The sequence below is a fragment of the Fukomys damarensis genome, unplaced genomic scaffold (assembly GCF_012274545.1).
Source record: "Fukomys damarensis isolate Sample0158 unplaced genomic scaffold, DMR_v1.0_HiC HiC_scaffold_11, whole genome shotgun sequence".
Classification (NCBI taxonomy): Eukaryota; Metazoa; Chordata; class Mammalia; order Rodentia; family Bathyergidae; genus Fukomys; species Fukomys damarensis.
Genome location: NW_022900923.1, coordinates 2,258,580 through 2,281,792, shown reverse-complemented (window position 1 = coordinate 2,281,792; position 23,213 = coordinate 2,258,580). Strand labels below are relative to the sequence as shown.

At 54.2% G+C, this 23,213-nt stretch overlaps 1 protein-coding gene across 1 annotated transcript in view; it reads left to right on the top strand.

The window, feature by feature from the left end:
• The window catches only part of LOC104875225 (mitochondrial amidoxime-reducing component 1), a 15,923-nt gene extending 2,552 nt beyond the window's left edge, over window positions 1-13,371 (top strand). Inside the window, exons 4-10 of the mRNA XM_033762263.1 lie at window positions 3-115; window positions 3,675-3,848; window positions 5,741-5,903; window positions 6,831-6,971; window positions 10,448-10,509; window positions 10,588-10,659; window positions 12,669-13,371. Of these exons, the coding sequence (XP_033618154.1) occupies window positions 3-115; window positions 3,675-3,848; window positions 5,741-5,903; window positions 6,831-6,971; window positions 10,448-10,509; window positions 10,588-10,659; window positions 12,669-12,792 (849 nt within the window). The 3' untranslated portion in view covers window positions 12,793-13,371. The remainder of the gene's footprint in view (window positions 1-2; window positions 116-3,674; window positions 3,849-5,740; window positions 5,904-6,830; window positions 6,972-10,447; window positions 10,510-10,587; window positions 10,660-12,668) is intronic.
• Window positions 13,372-23,213: the final 9,842 nt, after the last annotated feature.

The following is a 23,213-nucleotide window of genomic DNA, read 5'->3' as shown; positions in this document are numbered from 1 at the left end:
AGGTGGGCACCGTGGCCCAGCTCTGGGTCTACCCGATCAAGTCCTGCAGGGGGGTAGCGGTGCCCGAGGCCGAGGTCACTGCGCTGGGGCTGCGCGTGGGACACCTGCGCGACAGGTAGGCGGCCCTGGGACCCCCGGGACCACTCTGAGCGGCTGCCTTCCAGCGTGGAGCTGGGCGCGGGAACTTTCCCTCGCTGTCTGCCTCCCTCCCTCCTTACCTCCCTCTCTCCCTCCTTTTCTCCTTCTCTTCTAACTTCCTTTTGTATTGAGGCTGGAACCCAAGGCCTTCACTCTGAGCCCTCTTTTTATTTTGAGAGGGCTCTCAGTCTCTAAGTTGCCCACACTGACCTTGAACTTTCCACCGGCCTGCCTCAGCCTTCCTTAGTGCTGTGATTATGTACACCACCATGCCCAGCTCTCAACCCAAATTTCTTAGTGTCTGTCTAGGTATGAGGTGGCCTTCAAGACATTGGTCCCTATCACTTTGTTTTTAGTGTCCTATGTTTGAGTCTTGGGAAGCTGGAGCTGGAGGGCCTTGCCCTCTGAGAGTACCCCAGAGCCTGGCACAAAGAGAAGACAGCGGGTGTTGAATTCGACAGTATCCCTGGCCCCTCCCTGTCCCTGCAGACAGGGAAACTGAGGTCAGAGCCCCAGCTGTGGGCCTGGCCTGGTCTTCACTGCCCCCAAACTGGGTGTGACTGGTGTGGTCCTCCTGGTGGCCAGGGCTGTGGGGTCCTGGGGCCCAGGGAAGGCAGAGGGTCTGCCTGAGCCAGGCCTGGGTCCCCCCAAAGGCTCTGGGATGGTGTCCCCACCTGGGGGGCCTGCCCAGGACAGGCCAGTTTATGACCAGTTTGGGAGCGAGATTGGGTGTGGGGCCGGGAAGGAGAAGGAAGGGGCTCTTGTGACAAGTGAGCTGGTCTGGGGTGACTTACGGGGTGCTGGCGGTGACCCAGATGACACCCTGGAGCCCAGCGGCCTCGTTGGTCAGCAGATGCTTTCTGTCCTGCAGGCCCAGTGCTGTGCTCCTCTCTTGGGCCGGTGCTGCCTCGGCCACTTCTTGCAGTGAGGGGCAGCAGCCTGTGATGAGCAGAGACCCCTCGGCCGTTGTCGGGGGTGATGCCTGCAGGGGGAAGGTGGGAGCCCAGCAGGAATCCTGGAGCTTGTTCTGTAGTCCCCAGGCTTTGACACTTTACTACTCCCCGGCAGCTCACAAGTACTTCCTGGGAAGCTGTTCTGGTAGGGGACAGCAGGTGGCCTTTGTGCCAGGCACAAAGGCAAGTTCCTGCATTTCTCCCCGGCACTCCCAGAAAGCGCCACAGAGGCTCCAGAGCGGGGCTGATCATGGGGGCGGGGGGGTGGGGTGGGCTGTCCAGGGAGGGTTTAAGCCAGAAGTCCCAGCTTCAGCTGCAGGTGGGAGAATCAGCTGGAAGACTGCAGGAAGTTGGGAGGGAAACGCGCCGGCTAATGCCCTTTGCAGTGCTTAGTGGTGAGTGCTACTGAGGGCAGCAGTACCCAGTGCAGTGAGAGCGGAGGCCACTGGGCACCCTGTGCGGCTGGGCATCACTCTCTGTGAACAGGGCTGGGGTCTGACGCATCCGCGGCGAGGAGGGGTGTGCAAAGCAGGGCGCTGACTTCCCTAGGCAGGACCCGGATACGAAATGTCGGACAGGCAGTTTCCCTGAGACTACACGGCTCCGAGGCGACTTGGGACGGGGCTTGGATGGTCAGTGCTCGTGGGCCCAGGGTTTGCTTGGGGATGATGCCAGGGTTTGGAAACGGGTAGTGCAGGTGTGCCACAGTGCTCATGTGCCTGCTGCCACGGAACCGCGCCCTTAGGGATGGCCAGACCGGAAATGGTTAAAATCTCTTGTGAAAAAAGAAAAAATCCTTTCCCGTGGAGAGGCACGCGGGCTGTAACTCCGCAGTGACACTGGATGCCGCTGCAGGGAATGTCGAAGAGCAGGGTCTGAGTCTGTGTTCAGTTATTTGGGTCCATACCTCGGGACAGGCCAGGCGTTTTATGTGTATACATATTTTGCTGGAGTTACAGTAGATATTACGAGATACTGGCATGCTGGAAGGCTGCTGGATCTTGGACCCCGAGTGCCTTGCTTGGTGGTTAGAGTTTGATGGAAAACCAGAAGCCACAGAGGGATTTTGAATGAGGGACACGAGATTGGGTTTGCTTTTTAGGAAGAGGTGGAGAAAGATACTTACTGATCGCTTTTATAGATTTGAGGCCAGGAAGGATGGAGGGGAGACTGCTAGCCCGGCTCTCTATCAGCCGCAATAACCTGCTGGAGACAGGCAAGGCAGGTCTCTCGTGACCACAGGTGTTTGCTATTTTCTTTCAGGTCTGGGGCTCCCAAAGCACAGGCCAGATTCTCTAGTGGTTACCATGAAATCAAACCAAATGCCCTAGTGTGTTTTGTTTCCTCGGGAGCCTGAGTGGTCACCTGAACCAGCGTGTTCTTTTTCCGGAAGCACCTCTCTGTTGCTCTTATTTCTCCATTTATTTTCTAGGAAGTTCCTCTAAGGCCAGCAGTACCAGGCTCTAAAAAAATATTCACCAGATTGACAGGAGGCCTTTTAGCAAATTGCAGAATTCACAGTTCTGAATATTGAAACATTGTAACTGCATCGAAAAGCACAATGTTTCTACAGGGTGTGAGGTGTCTGCCCTCAGCACAGGCAGGGAATTTTTATTTCTGTCTCCCCAAGTCCATTCCCTGCTGCCTCCTCTCTCTCCAACTTTCTCCTGCCCTCAGGCCCTCCAGGCGTCCTTGTGAACTGATTCTTCTCCTCCTCTGAGGAATGTTTAAGGATGCAGTCAGGCTTCCTGGCAATCCGAGATGAAAATATAATATTTTTTCGTTTTTATTTGTTCATTTTAAATTTTGTATTGATTATTTTAATTTACCAGGTGACGATTCATTATATATGTGTAAGTGTGTGATGTCCAAGTCAGACCACTTAACATTTCCGTCTCCTTAAGCGGTTTAAAATTTTTTTGGTTAGCTTGTAACAGTTGTACGTATCTGTGCAGTTCACTGTGATGTTTCCGTACCCATGTGCAACACGTACTGATGAACTCAGGGTCATTAACTGATCATTGATTTGTGTTTAGAGCTTTCAAGCTCCTTTCTTCTAGATAGTCATAAGACCTAGCTGAAGTTACTGTGAATTACCACCCCCGCCCGTGCTGTAGGACGCCAGAACTGTTACTGCAGTCCGGCTGCATTTTGCTACCCGTAACCCATTTAAAAAATTCTCGTTAGTCCAAGTTTGTGGTGCGTAATAATACCCTGTTGTGGGAAGTGGTGCAGGACCCACATCTTCACCCTTTTCCTTCCCGTTGCCCCCTCCACCCCTAGATTCTGCTCCCATCTGCAGAAGCCCTCCCCCTGCCTCCCTGTTTCTCATCACCCATTTACACCTTCACACGTGTGCCGTGTGCGTCCTGTTGGGTTCGTCCGTTTGAAAGGTTCTGGCAGAGTCAGTCTTGCCTGCTGCCCTGTTGAAGTTTGTCTCTCACACACACACACACGCACACCACGCACGCAGGGCCTCTAGAGAGGACATCAGAGATGACTGTGTATGGCTGCAGCTCTGGCAGGGGCAGGCTGCCCAGCGTCCGGGTGGCCCACACACCTCCTATGTTTGGAAATGGTCAGGTTTTGGCTTGTGATCAATGAGGATGAGAACATGGTGACTGCTCGACAGGAGCCTCGCATGGTCCTGATTTCTCTGAGCTGTGAAGGCGACACCCTGACTCTCAGCGCAGCCTACACTAAAGACCTGCTGCTGCCTATCAAAACACCCGCCACCAACCCAGTGCGCACGTGCAGGTGAGGAGGGCAGGGGTACAAGGTGTTATGCGGCGGGGGGAGGGGGGCTGGGACCCTGTCCGGATCCTGCAGGAGCATCACCGATCCTTAGGATGAGTCCAGATGTGCCCCGTGAGGACTCAGTGCCCGGAACTGTGGGGACCCAGCAGGAAGCAGCTTCCCAGCCCGTGTTCAGACAAGGGATGCAAAATGCCCAGCTGGAAGCTGGCCTGGTGGTGCACACCTGCAAAACTAGCACTTAAGAGGCAGTCAGTGGGATTGGGGGAGTTCGAGGCCAGCCTGGGCTACACAGTGAGACCCCGTCTAAAAAACCACACACACAGACTCCCCTGTAGAAAATGGAGCAAAAGCATATCGCCAGGTCATCGAGAGAAAGTCACTGTCACACAGGATCAGGGACCAGGCTGGGTGAGGTGGCAGGCACAGCATCCTGGACCGGAAGAGGTCTGTGCAGTGTCGTAGGACTTTTCCGGTTTCTCTTGGGGAAACTGAGTTCTCCCGAATCTGAGTTAAGAAAGGGGTTGCAGATGGCAGAGGTAGCGGGGTAGCACACTGGCAGGGTGATGTTTAACCTAAGGAAGGGAGGTCCTGAGGGGAAAGAACACCTGCCCCGGTGAGGGTGCGTGCAGCCCAGGGGTGGGTGCTGTGTGGGTGCCGAAGCCCTTTGCTCGGCCCGCAGGGCCTGCGAGGAAACCCTGCCAGGAGTGCGAGTGCGAGCTTTGCCCCTCAGGAGTCAGAGCCACACCGACTCTCCGCACCCCTCCTTACTTAATAGCTTTCTTTAAATCTGTCCAGCTTTGACAGTACCTTGGACGTATTTATTCCCATGGTCACCCGTGTGATTTTCCAGGTATAGCAGGTACCTGAAACAAGGACAGACCACGTGAAATGTTTCCAGATTCTAGCTCTTTCTTGGTGACAGGAGTGACTGTCAGAGGTTGCTGAGTTAGCGGTCAGATGCAAGGTGCCCTCCCCTGTTCCCAGCACTGGGGAGCCTGAGGCAAGGCGGTCACAAGTTCAAGGCTAGTGTGGGTGACATAATACGAGACACACAGAAAGCAAAAAAGAGTGAAAGACTAATTATCCCCTGCTGGAGAGAATCACTTTGTCCCCATGCAGGGCACCATTTTTAATGTTGTACCCAGGGCCCCATGGAGGCACCTGGAACCCCACATGGTCATCTGGCCAGTGCTATGACTCTTACTGCCTCTGCACAGCTGTGCAACTCACCGAACCCCAAGCAGCCGCACACAGCTGCATATTGGGGTGGATCTATTAGTAATGATACAATCCAAGTTGATTCCTCCTGCTCCTTATAATGGTTTTGGTTTTGTGGAACATTTTCATAAATGTTACTGTTTCAGGATCACTGTACTGGCCATGGAGAGCCAGGCCTATTAATAAAGATTTCTGCTCAGTCTTTGTCTTAATTTCTTTTCTCATTGCTGAGACAAAATGCTCAACACCCAAAGTTAGAGGAGAAAAGGTTTCATTCTATGGTCAGCTGGCTCCAAGGCAGGGTAGCATTGCAGAGGGGCATCGAAGAGGAGAAACAGTCCATGGCAGGCAGAAGGCAGCAAAGCAGCAGCAGCAGAGTAGGCCTGCCTTCTTTCTGTCCCTTTAGATCCATCCTTAATATCCACTTGTACCCAGCACCCTTAATCCCAGCATCACACGCCCTATGTCCAGCCGCCTCTGAAAAGCCACACCTGTGACCACATGAGGCTTTTGGGTGACATCTGGACGCACAGGGTGCAGCCCTTCTGTGTCCATTTGGGATACACTGTCTTGGAGCCCTCTGGAGGCGAGGGGTGCCAATAGCATTGCAGTGGTGTGGGTGTGGCCAGGTGCCCAGGTCCTCAGCAGTGCCGCGCTGTGTCTGCCACCTGCAGGGTGCATGGCCTGGAGGTGCAGGGCCGGGACTGTGGTGAGGCGGCTGCACAGTGGATCACCAGCTTCCTGCAGTCGAAGCCCTACCGCCTGGTGCACTTTGAGCCCCACATGCGGCCCCGGAGCTCTCAGCAAGTCAGGGCTCCGTTTGGGCCCTTGGATCAGGTGAGCGGGTGTCACTGGGCAGTGGGCATGGTCTCCGGGCGCTGCAGACACGGGGACTTGGTGCTGTGGTTCCCCAGGCAGTGGACACAAGTGAAGCCCCGCCCACAGGAGCAGCAGGCTGCTCCTTGATTTGGGGGGCCCTGGTGTGTTCTAGTCCAGGAGCGGTTCAGAGCCATTCTCCACCAGTCTCTACTCTGTCATAACTGTGAGGAGGCCACAGTGTGCCCGTGTGCAGGTGCACATCAGAGCACAGTGGTGCATGTTGGTACGTACAGGGACACAGACTTCGAGGGGCCAGGCTGGTCCTGAAAGCAAGGACACTGCAGGGGCTCATCTTCGAGTAGGGTTGGTAGCAACGTGTGCTACTTTTACCATTAAAAATATTACGTTCAAGCCAGGTTTGGTGGCACACACCTGTCATTCCAGCACTTTGAGAGGCTGAGGCAAGAGTATCACAAGTTTGAGCCCAGTCTGGGCAATTTTGCCTTCAAATCAAGAGTTATAGATGAAGCTCAGTGTGAAGGTTCTCTATTTAATCACCAGGACAGTAAAAAATGATATAGTCAAGATAAAAGTACTTAGCATTAGCTTGCAGGCTGAACAAAAACTAGTATCTGTTGACAGAATTAGTGCACATTTTATTCCAGCATGACAAGGTGATCAGACCCACCTTTCTGTTATGCACTGGGGCCATTGGAGGCTTGGGTAGGTGGCGGTTTCCCCAGGCACATGCTGGCAGCCCCAGAGACCAAGGCTGGGCTCCCCACTGCTGTGTGTGAGTCTGAGGCTGGGTAGGGTTTCCAGTCACTGACTTTTCTGCCAAAAGACCCAGAGAAATACTTACAAAGACCACTTGTGGAGGGTCCTAGACGCAGTCCTCGAAGGTGTTTTAGGCCATGTCCTGTGACGGTGCCTGTCCCCCATCAGGTCGCCTACTCGGATGCCAGCCCATTCCTGGTCCTTTCTGAGGCCTCCCTGGCTGACCTGAACTCCAGGCTGGAGAAGAAAGTGAAAGCGACCAACTTCAGACCCAACATTGTCATCTCCGGATGCGGGGTCTACGAAGAGGTGACGTTTTGCCTTCCTTGCTTTTTTCCCTAGATTTGACTTCTTTCTTAGAGTATAAAAGTCTTTGGTGTGCCTTATTTCTTACTCTGTCCCTCACAAGGGCTCAGGCTTTGGATTCGCGGGGCCCTGGAAGTGCAGACGCACATGTGGGTCACGGGGAGACAGGCACAGCAGCCTCGGAGGCGGTGAGGCCGGGCCTCGCAGGGGACCTTGGGCACTGGGCCTGAGTGGCTGAGCATGGAGTGCGCTGGCTGCTCCCGGGGACACTCACAGTCACTGCAAGGCTGCGGTGGGCCCTGCATGGGCCCAGGTCACTGCTGATGCTGCCTGGTCAGCCCTCGGGTGTCCGCCCTGTGTAGCACTGCAGGTGTTGAGGTGGATTTTTCTCCCTGGTGGCCCAGGGGCTCAGTGAGTAGCCACCAGCTATGGACACTCAACAGCGACACAGGTGCTCAGGAGAGATTCAGGGTTCCAGCAGCACCCGTGCTTGTGTATGGCAAGGAGGAGGAGACGGACAGGACAGGAAAGTGGCCTCATGTGTTCCCCCTTGTGGCCCGAGCAGCTGGTGTCTGAGCTCTGGAATCCTCACCCTGAGCTCAGCTGGTTCTGCTGCTTGCTCTGTCATGGGCGGGGCTGTGAGAGGCAGGGAGGGGACCCCACGTCCACCCCGGAGCAGGAGGCCCGGCTATGGCGTCCTCCTGCTACCTACAGGCTCTGCACCTTGCCTGGGGAGTGGTGTGCCCACTTCTACCCAGGATGCTACTTGGGTCTATGAAAGGAGCGATCTGGAAGGGTGCAGGTGAGGGAAGGGGTGACAGCCCAGGCCACCGAGCTGTGCAGTGGCTGGGAGAGCGTGGTCTCTCGGTGTGGGTCCTGCTGTGCCTCACTCACCCATGTGGGTCCCTGACGTGGATGACAGCGTGGTGCTGGTGGCGTGGGCCTACAGCGCCAGCCGTCTACCCATGCACCCGACCGGCTCGCTCAGGGCCTTTGTGGCTCTGTCTCTGGATGGGCTGAGGAGCCCCCAAATGGGAGGTGTGACCCCAGCTTGCCCCCAGGCTGCTAGGACTGGGTGCATGGGGCTTGGCCCGCCTGGCCCCTTCTGGTCTCCTCGGTAGTTGGGGTCCTGTGAGTCTCATCCTGGTGCCCTAGGTCTGGAAGGGGAGAGCAAGCCCCGAGAGCTCAGGGTGGTTTCGGTTTGGTCTGTGCTGATGGTTTCCAGGCAGATGCTGGCTGGAGGTTCACCATGCCTAGTGGGCATCTGCTGGCCCTGAGGACCCACTTGTATCTTAACTAAACCACTTTTAAGTCCCTGATGCCTTAGAAGAAAATGAAAATCCTGCTTTTAATGCTGCTTTTAATGAGCAGCAGGTCGGGGCCCAGGAGTTGGCTGGTCCTCTGTCCCTGTGGTGGCCTCCATTTCAGGCCCTGTTTCTCCAAAGGCCTGAGGTCCCTCTGCAACTCCCGTTTCTGCATAGTCTCGCCACAGCCTGTCTTCCCTGCCTTAAAAACTCCACACTGCAAGTTGGACCTAGAACCTATATGTACAAGATATGATTAAAAACACACAGAGACTAAAAGTTAGTAAAAAGTATCAATTAAAGACACATTGCTATTAACTCACTTCACAATCCTCCCGCACTTTGAACATGTTCATCCCCTTGTCCTTGCGACTCTCTGAGGCAGCTCTGGAGCCCTCTTTCCTAAGGGTCTTCAGTAGCTCTGTCCTGGCTGCCTCGATGTCCTGGATTGATTCAGAATGGCCTTTCATGATCATTCCGACTTTGGGGAAGAGCTGGAAATCTCGTGGCACCAGCTCGGCGAATAAGGTGTATTTAATGCGTAAATTGCCCTAAACATTTGATCGACCAAGGGTAATCCAAAAAAATGGGTGAATGTTTAAACTTACAGGTTTATTGCAGCCTGACACATTGCCTCTGCTCCCCGAAATGTGACCCCTCACCTCGACGCACACCCCCTTCCTGGCGGTGCACCTGGCGCTGTGGGGACTTTCCTCCCGTGCTTTCCTCCCTGAGTCTGACCGTCCGTTGCCTGCCCTCCTGGCCAGCTGGGACCTGCCTGCGTCTTGTCCTCCCTGCTCGTCCCTAGCTAGTAGTGTGTCCTGGGACCCCCGGTACCTCCATGGTAACCGGACCCTGGGCCCCCAGGGTGAGGCCCCCATAACAGTTTTCTTTTCCTCCCATTTGCCAAAGCTGCTTGCCCCACGGCGGATTTTTTAAGTTTTTGCCTCCTTTTCCTGTGACTCAGCCTGTGGGATTTTTTCTTTCACAGAGAAGGCCCCTGGGCATTTCCCTGGTCTTAGTGAAGTATTTCCCCCGCCCTCCCTGCCCTCTGTACCCATTTGTTCCCCACCACCACAGCGCCCCCTGGTGGAGAAGTGCTTGCAGGGCTGTGGCCCAGAACACCTGGTTTTCTGGGCTGTGGGGAAAGATACCCATTTTCCGATTTCCAACAAAACAAAGCAAAGCAAAAACAAACCGTGCGATACACATATCACTCATGGCACACTCGGAATTCAGTGCCCGACCACAAGGGGACAGGGTGGGCTGTTGTGACCCTCGGTCTGGTCTCAGGCTCTGTCCTGGTGTCCCCACTGTCCTGACCCCTGATTGCTGCCCTCTGGCTGGAGGTGCGACCCCGAAACCCAGGGCGCTGAGTATTCACACGGCAAGACCCTCTCACGGCTCACGGCCTCTCCCTCTTCTCCGGTTTTCTGGTGTTCTTGAGAGCGTTTGCTGGCTTTCGCTGTTCACACGCAGTTGTCCTGTTCCCCCAGGGACTCAGGCTGCCTATGTGGGCAGGCGGCTTGTCGTGGTCTCCATGGAGATCTGCCAGGAGTGGCTCCCAGGACCCCAGCTCCTGCGTCTCTGGCCGGGGGACTCGGAACACACACACAGTGACAGCCCCTGTGCCCATGTGTCTCCGGCTGGCATGGCCTCCCGCACAGCCTGTGTCCTGGGCCCGTCCACACCTCCTCCTTCCCTTCACCCTGGAGTGCACTGGACTGCGACTCTGGTTGCTGTTTCCAGGACAGCATTACCCATGCAGCAGGAAGTCTCTGGGAAATGGACTCGGAGTGTCAGCACTCTGGGAGGCCAAGGCAGAATTGCAAGCTGAAGCCCATCCTGGGCAATTTTGCAACTCAGTGCAGAGGCTCTGGGCTTAAACCCCAGTACTAAAGAGAAAAATGCCTGCTGTCTCTGTGGTGAGGACCTGAGTGTGGGCCTAGAGGTCCCCTCGCGCCGTGTTGGGCGGGGCCCTGAGCGCCTGTGCCTGTCCTCCTAGGACACCTGGGACGAGCTCCTCGTTGGGAACACGGCTGAGATCTGGGCTTAAACCCCAGTACTAAAGAGAAAAATGCCTGCTGTCTCTGTGGTGAGGACCTGAGTGTGGGCCTAGAGGTCCCCTCGCGCCGTGTTGGGCGGGGCCCTGAGCGCCTGTGCCTGTCCTCCTAGGACACCTGGGACGAGCTCCTCGTTGGGAACACACGGCTGAGAAGAGTGATGGCCTGCTCCAGGTGAGGTGCCCTCCTGTTCCTGCGGGCGGGCGGGTGGGCGGCGCTCCTGTGTCCCAGCTGACTGGCGTGTGTATCCAGGTGTGTCCTCACCACGGTGGACCCAGACACTGGCATCATGAACAGGAAGGAGCCGCTGGAGACGCTGAGGAGGTAGGGCGGTGACTTCCACATCTGGGACCCACTAGAGCAGGGTGTGTTCTGTATTTGTTGAAAGAAGAGGCACTAAGAAAGTCTCCTCTTAATTAATTTTTAATTTAATAACTACCATAGAAATTATATATATGTGAGATGGTACGGTCTTCTGTCCCCAGCCATGTTTTAACAGGCTGACTGCATGGCCTCCTCTTCCCCACAAGGGGTCGCCAGTGGCCTTGCCTTGGTCCCCAAGGGCAGCAGTGGCAGACACTGGAGGGGTTGGTTAGTTAGGGGAAGGGGACCCCGCGGCCTGCAGCCACCAAGGCTCGGGCCGCCTGGCAGCCTGGGGCCAGCTGAGGCCCAGTTCCTGCTCCTGGAGCTCTTGCACGCCTGTCCCCAGACTGCAGTGTGGACGGTGCCTGCAGCCCAGGTGACACCTTCTGCAGCTTCGAGGTGGGCTGGGGGTGGTGCGACCGTGAGGGTCCCATCTGCTCCCCTGCAGGGAGAATGCGGTGACCAGCAGGCCTGGTGCTCAGACGGGGGTTGTCGGGCAGTTGGGACAGCACAGAGACAGTTGTACGGCAGGTCAGCACGAGCCCTAGGCTATGGGGACAGCATGCGCCTCTCACACAGAGAATTCCCACCCGAGGTAGCTCTGCGTCGCCCTGCCTGGCCGAGGGGCTGCTCTCCACACCAGGGGCTCCGTGCCTGCGCTGCCTGCTGAGCCTGCCTGGCACTAGCTCGGTCCCGGGTCCATGCCTGGGCAGGTCACAGCTCAGGGGAGCAGTTTTCATTTATTTTCTAATCATTCATTTGTTCAACAGCATATTTCTGAGGGGCTCAGTACAGTGGACCCTGTACCAGGATGGGGCACAGAAGGGGCACACCCTGGCATCTCTCAGTTGGAGCACAGCATTTGATCCAAGTTGTTGGAGTAGTTTTATTTTCTCTTTAAAAAATTTTCCCTCTTAAATGCAAGACAGCATGAAGTTAGTGCTCTCAGTACCAGTAGAAACAGCAGAGAGGAAGATGGGGCTGAGGGTCTGGCTGTGTCGTCGCTGCTCCTGTGCCTTTTCCCTGAGCTTCCTGAGTTCTCCTGGCAGAACTGCTTCCATAGGAGGGGTCCGTTGCCACAGGTGCTGTCCCTGGCCAGCACTGGCATAAGTGGGACGAGGGAAGGGACACGGCCCTGCCTGGCTCCCTGTCCTGCAGGACAGCAGCTTGAGCCCCAAACCCTGGACGAGCTGTGAGTCCCCGCCTTGGTGTCCTGGCTCCCTCCCTGGCCCACGCAGTGTTTGGGGTGGGCTTGGAGGAAACGTGGAATTGCGCTGCCTTGGGGACGTGGAGGAGGGGCCCACAGGATCACATTTGTAGGAACAGGGAGGGAAGGGTGCCAAGGAATCCAGTGGGTGCCGCCCACGTACGGAGAAGGAGCAGGGCCTCAGGTTCCGGAGTTGGCTGGACCAGGCAGAATGTCTCTCCTGCCAAGCCAAAGAGCAGCAATGCGTTTCTTCAGCACTGGGGAGCTACTGAAGGTTTTGTAGCCTCGGAACGACAAGGCCAAAACAGACGGAGACAGCATGGGCAGGCATTTGTGGGGGTGGGGGGACACGAGGTGGCTTAGGAAATGACAGCGGTTCCTCTGAGAATGCGCCTCGGAGAGTGCTGGGTGTGAGACCACGGAGGGAGCCGTGTGATCCCGCGCAGGGTGGTTCTGAGGCAGGGGCGGCAGGGACGGAGGGAGAGGGATGTCTGGGGAGATGGGCCCGGCGCCCCGAGCCCACGGCACTGGCAGGACCTAGGTCGGTGACAGGAGGAGACGCGGAGGAGGGTGGTCGGGCCTGTCCGGCAGGTGGTCTCTGCCGGTGCCGCAGGGGAAGCGTCCGTGGACTGCCCTCCTGTGTTCCGTCTGGGCCCCGTGGGCTGCCAGCTGCACGGCCGAGTCTGGTGACTCGGGCTGTGCGGTGGGTCCCGCCTCAGCCTCTGCCTGCCTGCGACTCACAGTGCTTGTCCTCCTGTTGCAGTTACCGCCAGTGCGACCCCTCAGAGCAGAAGTTATATGGGAAGTTACCCCTCTTCGGACAGTACTTTGCTCTGGAAAGTCCAGGGAAAATCAGACTGGGAGATGCTGTGTATTTGCTGGGCTAGTAGCCGGGCCTCGTGTCCCGGAACACCAGATGCCTTTCGAATGTCCGAAAATGCCAACACGTGACACGCAGAGTTCCAGATCTGACCGCTCCTGTCTTCCTCAGATCTGCAGCTTTCACATTTTCCTAGGGATGAGAGAATCAGAGCCAGACGGAGACCGGTGAGACTTCCTGGGTGCTGTGGTTCAGATCTGAAACGTGCACCGCAAGTGTCAGGTGTGTGGAGGGTGTTGCATCACCGGACATGGTACTCCCAGGACTCATCCTGGTGCCCTCGAGGAGCCCCCTGGATGTTTCTCAGTCCAGCCAGGTTGTTGGATCAGGTTAACCAACAGATTCACCCCTTCTCGGCTCGACATCTCCGTAAACCATACTGACCTCCACATAAAGATAGCAGCAAGCTCGTAATTGTGCCTCATGTGATACAACTATTCGGCACACAACCAGGAATGCACTCGCTCTCTCTCCAAAGACTGAAAAAGTGCCGACATTTTTCAGAAGCCCAAGTCCAAGTTGTTTCTGAGATTCGAGGCAAAATTTTGGCTGGAACATTTGTAAAAAATAAATTGCGTGACCCTAAGTACTGTGACTGTCGCTTCACTGAATTAGGAAATGCCCAGCAGAGTGTAGAGCGCACGCTGTGTCTGGGCGGGTCACGGAGTCCTGACCTCAGATTCTGCCTGTGTCCCTAATGCTCTTCGCTCTGGCGCTGCTCCCCGGCTCTGATTCCTGGTCCTCCCTAAGCCTCCCTTTGGCTCGCCCTTCCCTTCCAGCCATGCAGTTTCTGCCTTGAACTCTGTTGACCATGAACTGAATCTCTTAAAACTGAGCTAAATTGAACCTTTCCTTTAAGTTGTGGATATCGGATATTGTGTCTCAAGGGTAGGAAAGCTGACAGGTACAGAAAATTGGTACTCGAGTGGGGTTGTTGGCGTGATTGTACCTGACCAAGTGGTTCAGAATCTTTTGGAACTGGTTTGTAGGAGGTGTTTAGAAAGGCTTGGCGGTATCACCTAGAGCAGTCTTACATTGCTGAGAGCGGCACCCGCTGGGTGGTTCTGCTCAGAACTCAGAAGAGCCAGTTGCTGATAGAAATGCACACCATCAAAGCCAGTTGGGAGCCGAGATTCCACTGGTATTTGGGCTGCAGGTCATGTGTGTTACTTACACTGAGGCAGAACATCTGTCTGTGTTTTGCCTGTGTCCTGAGACTTTGCAAGGGACTTAAAGGAAGTGGACTGATTTATCAGGTAGAGGAAATTTGAAGACAGCCTAGCATTCAGGCTGTGGCATGGTGGCTTCTGGCTTCTTTTAGTCAGATCTGTAATGAGAATCAGGCAGAAGGTGGGGCACAGAATTTGAAAAATGTATTTTGGACTGGAAGGAACCGTGTGCAGAGTTGGGCCAGAGGAAGTGTGGCTCCTAAAGATACTAAAACTGCTAAAAAGAAGCCAAGTAATGTATTCAGAGAAGAAAGATGACCTGAAGGAACCTCAGACAACAGAAGTTTTCAACCTGCTGGAGAGCAGCTTGCTAGGGAGTTGGTTCCCCAGGACTCATTGCAGGGTGCTCAGCCACCCAGGCACTCAGAGGCTGCTGCAGTCACAGTGCGAGGGGGCCTGGCTGCTGCTTCCACTGACAGCGGATCTTGGCATCATCCGTGTGGTGTGCTTTTACTGATACACAGAAAATAAGTGTTGTGGAGTCATCAAGGCTTCCACCCAGATTTCGAAAGAAGGCCGGGGAGGCCAGGCAAGGAGCCCCTGAAAGGCAGTGTGTGAAACTGTGGGAGTGAAGCCCTCTGGACTTTGGAGAGGGCAGGGATATGGGCTGAGCTGAGCAAGACTGCAGGCTGAGGATGGCACTAGCCCACGAGAGGCCATGAGGGCTGCACCTGGCAAGACCGTAGGTGTGGGGGCCCTGAAGCTCTTTGGACACTCAGTTTATCACGTTGCGCTCTCGATGCCAGATATGCAGCTACAGGACTTAATGTTTGTCAGATTCTCTTCTATCTTCCTGTTCCTCCCTTTTGTTTAACTTTTTTTTGGGGGGGTACTGGGGATTGAACTTGGGTCCTTGCGCTTGCAAGGCAGGCGGCAGAACCGCTAAATCCCCGGCCCCTGTTCCTTTTGGAAGGTGAAGGTTTACCCTGTGACATTGTACCTTGGAGTTATGTAACTTGTTTTTTATTTTTACATAGGTTTGCAGCTAGGTCTCAGGAGAGACTTGGACTTTTGAAAAATGCTGAAAGTATGGAGATGTTGAGGAAAAGATTATTGCATTTCCGGTTGTATGCAGGATAGTTAGGCATAATTATGAGTGTGGTGTTGCCTCTATTTGGTGATTAGGTGTGGCTTAAGGAGATGTGTTTGGGTGTGAAGTTGACAGGTGGTGAATCCTGACTGTTAATCTTGAAGTGTGAGCTTCATTGGATTAAGAGGCACCTAGTAGAGGAGAAAGCACCACTGGGTGTGTCTGGGTGGGTCGTGGAGACAGAACCTGGCCGACTGTACATGGTCTCCTTGACCCCACTTCTCCGGTACGTTTTATGTATCAGCTTTCCTGTTGCTGAGACCCAGGACCCAACAGGCACAGCTTAAAGGAGGAGAGGTTTAATTTGGCTCCCAGTTTCAGAAGATTGAGTCCGTAGTCAGGAGGCTCTGTGGCAGAAACATCATGTGGAAGGCTGTGCAGAGGAAGGCTGCACAGGGCATGGCAGCCAGGAAGCAGGGCCGAGGAACAGTGCCCAAGAGGAAGGTCCTGCAGCATAGGGCGTGTCCAAGGCCACACCTCCACAACACACCTCCACACACCCCGCGTGTGCCTGGCTCATCCAGTCCAGTTGTCAGCACGAGTAGATGGTGGCAGTGTACCATCTCTGGCTGCGTGCAGAGGTCAGGGTAGAAAGCAGTTTCCCAGGGCTGCCAGACTGTGATCTGGATCGTGTGAAAAGCAAGAAACATGCATTTAAAAGTATATTTTATATTTTATTGGATAGAAGAGAAACTGAAGTAAATGGCTTTTAAATTTCACTGAGCAAAAGCTTGGTGGGTTCCCCAAGGTTCAAACAGGCATTGTTCTCTACTCCAGAAGCAGGAGACTTCCACAGAGTGAGAAGGGAGCCTGGTCACCACCTGCTGTTTGTCTCCCTGCAATGCCAGGTGCTTTCCCTAGGCTCTGACCACAGACTGCGGTCGGTCACCTGCGTGACGGGACACAGAGCGGTGGAGACAACTTCTTAGCAGAGGTAGAAATTCAGACCTAATGCACCCATCCTGCCAACAGCTACAAACACCCGATGAGGCACCAGACCAAGGCTGGCATTTGCACTGGCCCCTAAATCCTGCTGCTTGCAGGAGCCAATAGGAAAATTCTGTGGTTTCCTGAGGCCCAAGAGGAAAGCTGCTGGCTGGACTCAAGTGCTTGTCTCAACCTCTCCACAGTCTTAGCCCAAAGGGGGTTTACTGGAGATGGTGAGGGCCCTGATTATGTGGCTGTCTGAGTCATCTTCTTGTCCCTGAGACACAAGGCCCAACATCCACCGCTGATAGGAGGAGAGGCTATTTTGGTTTAGTTTTTAGTACGTGCAGTCCATGGTCAGCCGGTGCCCAGGGGCCTGAGGAGCTGGGGAGGGAGCTGCTCCCCTCCAGGCCACTCCCCAGTGACCCCCTCTTCCAACCCAACCCCTCCTTCTAACAGCCCCATAATCCAGTCACTTCCCAAAGCCCTGCGAGCTCTGAGGCCCTGGGGGACACTGGATAATTGTTTTAATTCTCTACTTCAGGCCAAGTGTGCAGAACATGAAGCACAACAATTTGCCAACCAGAGAACATGCACATACATACACACACACACACACACACACACACACACACACACATCTTATTCTGTAACTTTACCTTAGAGTTTGGCTCCATTTTGGTAGTTTCTGACCTCTTAACTAAAACCAAAGTGGAAAATGCATACCTTTTGGTAAAAAGCCTGTCCCTCCAGCAGCCCTGCATGGGCAGGTGTGTGCCTGGGGTGAGTGGGTGAGCAGAAGACCCTGCCCTGCCAGGCCAGAGTTATGGGCTGTGCTGACACACTTCCTTCAGCCATCAAAGTCTGACTTCGGCCAAGAAGTTAGTAAGATCTGAATTTAGCCAAGGGAGCTGCCGTTTATTTACCAACTTTGGAAAATTTGTCATGATTTAATCAACTTCCCAATAGAAGCAAGACAGTGTGACAGTGAAACAGATCACTTTTCCTTCATGAATATCAGAACTTTTCACCCTCATGTTGAGGAGCATCCCGTCTCGATTTGAGGGGACCCAAGTACCCAAGAGGTCTCCAGAACCACCCAGCACATTCCTGAGTCCGTTCAGGAATTCAGACTCCTACAGCTGAGAAGCAAAGGGCACCAGGAGGTGGCCCTCTATCCTTTAGAAAGAAATTTTTAAGAAATCAAAAGCTAAATTCACTGTTTTTCCATCTTTCCAACACATGGCTGCCGTTCCACACCACTAGGTGGCGCCATCTCCTCTAGGGCCGCTCCGTGTTGCTCCTGTTCAGCCCACCGTCCTTTTCCTGGGCAAGGTGGAACCGCTTTCCTCTGCCGCACTGCTGTTCCTTACACAGCAGGGAAAGGTCCAAGTCGGGAATGGGATTATGATCAAAAGGCGGCAGGGGCAAGGCCGATGTCCTATTTTGGTTAGGGAACTTGTTCACACAGTTCCACGTGAAATGCAGGCCCAGAAGTGCAGGCTACCTCGAGCCCTCAAGAAGAGCTTCTGGTCAGGCCAACACGCTGCCTCCTGCTCGGGCCATCCCACACCGAGGCCTGGTGGGGTGAGCGTGGGAGAGTCGCCAGCCCAGGCCTGAAGATCTGACAGCACTCTGGGAAAGACCTAGAGGCTGCCTGAGAACCTCTCCAGAGAGCCAGGAAGCCGCTGCCAGGAGAGCGAAGCACGTGCACAGGTTGGGCCTGATGGAGATCAGGTGGTGATGGGACACACACCTCACCTCTACCCCACTGGCAACAGTCCTGGGACGGGTGAGCTTGGGGCCACCTGGGAGGTCAGGTGAGCGAGGCAGGGCACACATCACTTTGGACCCACCCTCCCCAGAGGTAACCCTGGAACTCCACGAGTGTGAAAATCACAGCAGTCCATGACAGTGGAGAACAGAAATGCAGCAGCTCCTCACTTATGGGGCCGCCACAGCCAGATAAGCCCCCAAGAGTTGAAAATACCGAATGCTAAGAATGCAGCAATACCCTTGACTGGCTGAAGTCCTGGCTTAGCAGCAAAGCCTACTGTGGCATTGGCACTCCTGCTGGTGACAGACCGCTGCCTGGGGGCTGTGGCCCGAGAGAGGGGCAGGCCACACATCGCCAGCCCGTGAAGACATCAAAATCCAAACTTTTGTGCTGCTTGTGTACAGCTTTCTCACCACCAGAAAGACCCCACAGTGTACCAGGTAAGATAAAAATGTATGGTGAAGGTTTACATTTTAAAAAAATTTTTATAGCAGAAGACACATTGCCAGTAACCCCCATCAAAACAGCACCATCATTTTCGCCATTTTTCTGGAGCAGCTCTGGAGTCCTCTTTCCTGAGGGTATTGATGAGATGTGACCGGAAATACAGTGACTGCGGCTGCCACTGAGTGCCCTCCGGTGGAAACTCGGGCTCATGACAACGCGACGCTGCGTCCGCACCTGCTTCATTCTCCGGATCTGGCACCCTGTGACTTCCGGCTGCTCCCCAAGTCAGGGTGACCATGAAGGGTAAACCTTGGAATCCATTCGGGACACTGGGGTATCCACACAGTGTGACTGAAGTCATTCGGGAGAGAGGACTCCGGGGCTGCTTGAGAAAGTGGCAGGAACTGTGAGACGTGAGTGAAATGAGGGGTATATTTTGAGGGGATGAGTGGCAGTGTATCTTTCAGTGTAATAATCTAAACATTTAAAAATATCCACTGTAATTCTTGATCAGACCTTGTGAGGGACCGGCTGTGCGTATCTTTGGGGGTGACAGAGAGGCCGCCTCAGTCCTGTGCTGTCCCCGACCCCCGCGTTCCATGTGTGGCTGGGAGGGAGCTGCACAGGAGCTGCGGGCGCCCGTGCCCATGAGCGGGTGTCAGGTGAGCCCTGTGTTCTTGGACGCAGGATGATGATGACAGTGTCCCTGTGTCTGCCCCACCTGCACACCCCTCACAGAAGAAGGCTCAGGCCACTGCCGTGACCCCCACACAGCCCATGGGGGACAGCAGGGCCACTGGCTCCCCTGCCCAGTGGCCTTGTTCAGAGATAGGAGTGGCCTCAGTCACATTCTTCATCCTCTGGGAAGACCTGCAGTTGTGCTGAGTGATTCCAGGGCTGGGAAGTGAATTCCCACCCATCCAGTGTCCTCCAGGGCAATTTTGGATGAGCGGGTCGAGCTCACCCGCGTCTGGCTGTTAACCAAGTTCACGCATCTGCGCCACTGGTCCCCGCCAGCCCCTACCTCCAGGCAGCATTCTAGGCGGCCGCTCTCCCCTTCTTGTCTGACTGGATCTCCGCCACACAGTCCCGCAGGAGCCCGACACCGGCCAGGCCTAGCACCGCCCTCGTTGGGGTCCCGGGAGCACGGGTGGGGGCGTAGCTCCATACTTGTTCCCAATTAATATTCTCGTCCCCAGCAGAGCCTTGAGGAGAATGCATTTCCGGGGGGAGGGAAGGGGCCTTGAGGAGGACTCGTGGGGCAATTAGAGCAGCTCGTTAGTCGGAGGCCCCGGCTGGCCAGGACAGCTGGAGAGCTCTTCTGCGCAAGCAGCCCTGGACAGCATCACCGAGAAGGCTCTCTGTAAACACGTGGATAATTGATCGTCCAGCGCTCACACAGCTACCGAGGCGCTGGGCTCGGATGACTCATTTGCGAGTCGTCCCTGTCGTCTGGGTGCCATAACACTGCAGGAATGATGATGGTTTCTTGGAGGTTCCTCTGCGGCCAGAGTTGCCAAGATGAAGACTGTAATGGTTTGTTATGATGACCTTTGTTATTCCATTAGGCTCAATTGCTTTAAAAAATGATGTGTGCATACTTTAGGAGCGTTTCTACCCTTCGCGTTGACCTGACATCATAGTTTATATTACAGAATGTATTAATGACAGAGCAGTGTTTTCATGTCCCAAGGACAAGTTTTAACAACCGTAATCTGCCCCGAGTCATCATAAATATAAACGTATTGGTCAAACAGATCTCGTTAATGTGGCCAAGATAAATGTAAGTCTATATTTTAAGGCAGCTGAAGTCCTAGAGAGTAAATTTGGAGCTTTTTGTGGGGCTAAGAGATCTTGGCTACACGCTATCAAAAGACTGAGAAAATGAAAACACTCCCCTCTGGCCTCGCACTGGACAGATACAAATGTCTGGAGGGTGTCCAGCGAGATTGCTCACATAGTTTCTGGACATCATTAATGCCTGATGGGGTGAATCTTAGTTCTTAAAGCCGTATTCTTCTCATTAGACTCACAGGCCTTTGGAAAAGAAACAAGATACAGACTGCATCTTAGCAGAGCGCCGCCCAGCCCACATGCTTCTGAGCGACGCACGTCTTGCACCTCTAATTGCATTTCCCGTGGGACGAGGGCCTCTGGGGGGCTTTGGGGCTGACGGTCAACGTCACTCCCCATGGCGAGGCCGTCGGGGCAGGCCACACGGATGAGCGCTGCTTCCCCTGCCTGCTGCGCTCTCTGTTAGCAGTGTTTGTGTGTGAGGCTTCTTAGGCAGAAAAGAGTCAGTGTTTCACAGTACGCTCATGTGGAGCTGCAGACACGCACTGAAGGCAGCAGAGTGGTTTTGGGGTGAGTCCATCACCCCGGGAATGGGGCGCTCAGTGCCAGAGTCAACTCCCCGCGGATTACTGGCACTGGGCAAGGACATCAGCTCTGCAGTCGGCCCCGTGTGTCCTGGTCCCTTAGAGGACTCTGCCAGGAGTGTCTTCCCCTCTGATCACACCGTGGTTTTTGGCAACACGAAGCGCTGGGCTGCACAAACAGGGTTTGAGGTAGATGTCTTCTCTGGGACGGAAGCCTGGGGTGTTCTCTGAATGTGTGCTGTGTGCCATGTGCCGGGAGAGTCTCTTGTGCCCTTTAAACTTTTGATGATTTAGAAAGTGAGGCATAAACACTTCTGTTCTTAGCAGCGTCATTCACAAGAGTCGAAACACAAAGGAGCCCATGTGTCCATCGGCAGAGGGAGGGACGGAAAGCACGACACGAGCACACAGTGGATGATCATTCAGCATTCAAAAAGGAAGGGAGTTCTGGCGTGTGCTGCCAGGTGGATGAGCCCTGAAGAGTATGCTGGGAAAGAAGCCAGTCACCCAGGGGGCGTGGTACCCGGGCAGCCCCTCCAAGAAACAAAGGAGAAGGCACGGCTGGGGCCGAGGAGCTGGGGAGTGGTTGCTGTTTAAAAGGTCCAGGGACGCAAATAGAAAAGCACCCTGAGATGGGTTGCACAGCAGTGCGAGTGTTTTTAATACTGTGCAATTAGAAATGGTTATTGTGGTAAATTGTGTGTTGTGTGTTTTACCACAATTAAGAAACGATCATGTGAAGAAGGACAAGGAGGAGAAGGCAAGGAAAAGGAAGAAGAGGAGGAAGGAGGAGGAGGAGGAGGGGGGAGGCGGAGCCCACGACAGCCTTGCTGTTGAATTAATCTAAACTCTAAGGCCTTCCTGAAAGATGTCTGAGCTCCAACCACTGCATGAGCCCCACCCCGCCCAGGCCAAGACCACAGACGCCCGGAAACTGGACTGAATGCCTTTGGACACTGCCTCATTCGGAGGTGAGATGACTGAACTTCAGACATTAACTTCTTGCTTCATTGCTCTGAACTTTGCCTTTCATTTCGGACGCCAGCCTACTTGGTGATTTGGTGTTGACGGGTTTTATGTTTGGCTGTAGAAGCTCACGCGCGTGCGTGGCATCGTAGTGTCGGCTGCCTTTGTGATGTCATTCGGTTTTCACTGCACAACTTCTGGAGCGTGGTGTTGGTCCGTGGTTGAAAATGATTTGAGATGGAGACGGGAGAGACTCCATCTTCTCCTCGATTGCAGAAAGGCCTTGAGGATCAGAGTCTGCTGCCCTGACCCTCTGGGAGCCGTGCGCGGCCTGCCCCGGCTGCCCGGGAGAGGCGCTTGTGGCCCCCGTGGGGCTGCTCTTCTCTGAGGCTGCTGTTGCCGCTGTTGGCTGACTGCAGGTGCAGGGAGGGCGTCTCGGGGATGGAAAGAGTTAGACCGGAGGAGTCTGGAGCAGAAGCGCTGCTGTCCTGGCTTCTGAGTGAGTGGCACCGTGATCACCGTCCGAGCGTCATGGCCTCCCGGCCTTCTGTGCACCTCGGACCTGGCCGCTGAGCACAGGGACAGCGAGTCCACACCCTGCTCGTGCCCCTCCCTTTCTCCTGGGCTCCAGGATCTTCCCTAGATGGGAAGGGGATCAAGGGACAGAGGGAGGGGAGGGAGGGGAGGGCAAGGGGTTGAAGAAGGGGTGAAGTGAAGATGTGTTAGTGCCCGACAGCTCCACACGGGGCTGTAAGCATTGTGCAGTGCACACAGCACCAATGAAAATAAATGGGTGAACTTATAAAACTCAGCGCCTTTAAATACATAAACAGATAAGAAGGGGCCCAAACGTAGCACTGACAATCTGAAGAACATGGGAGCCAATGGCATGCTTTGTTTTTCTTTCTTAAAAAGCCGGTGAAGGCTTGCCACATTCCCTGGAGCCGGGTCTGTGCCAACCTGTGTCCTCTTCCTGCCACCCAGTCCAGGTTTGGGGGAGGCTCTTCCCATGGAAGCTGGAAAAGATGAATTTCAGGCTTGGACAAGCACTTTAAAACCTTAAATCCTTCTTGAAAATAACCTGCCTCTCAGTAGGTCCCAAAGAATTATGCAGCTTTTCCTTGGGCTATGGAACGGCAGCCTTATTAACTGCGATTACTTAAGTCTCTGAATAGGAGGTTGTAATAAATCCTGAAGTATTTGTTCAGCTTTGTGACTAAGCAAAACGGCATATTAAATCAGATGTTGTTATAAACATGAAATGGCACTTTTTTTTTCAACTTGGGGCATTGTGACATCAGACTTCTAAAAAACTGCCTTTCCCTTTGATTTAAAACTTTTTTCTATAGCTTCTAAATGTATTACTTTTTGCTTCTAAACTTTTTGACTTTTATTTTATTTTATTTTATTTTATTGGTATTGGGGATCAAACTCAAGACCTGTGCTTGTGAGGCAGGCGGCAGAACACTGAGCTAAATCCCCCTCCCTAAATATATTATTTTAATAATTAAGAAATATGTTTGTAGGGCCAGGAATTTAGCTCAGTGGAACCACTGCCTGACTTGCAGGCGCAAGGACCCGAGTTCCATCCCCCATACAAAAAAAAAAAAAAAA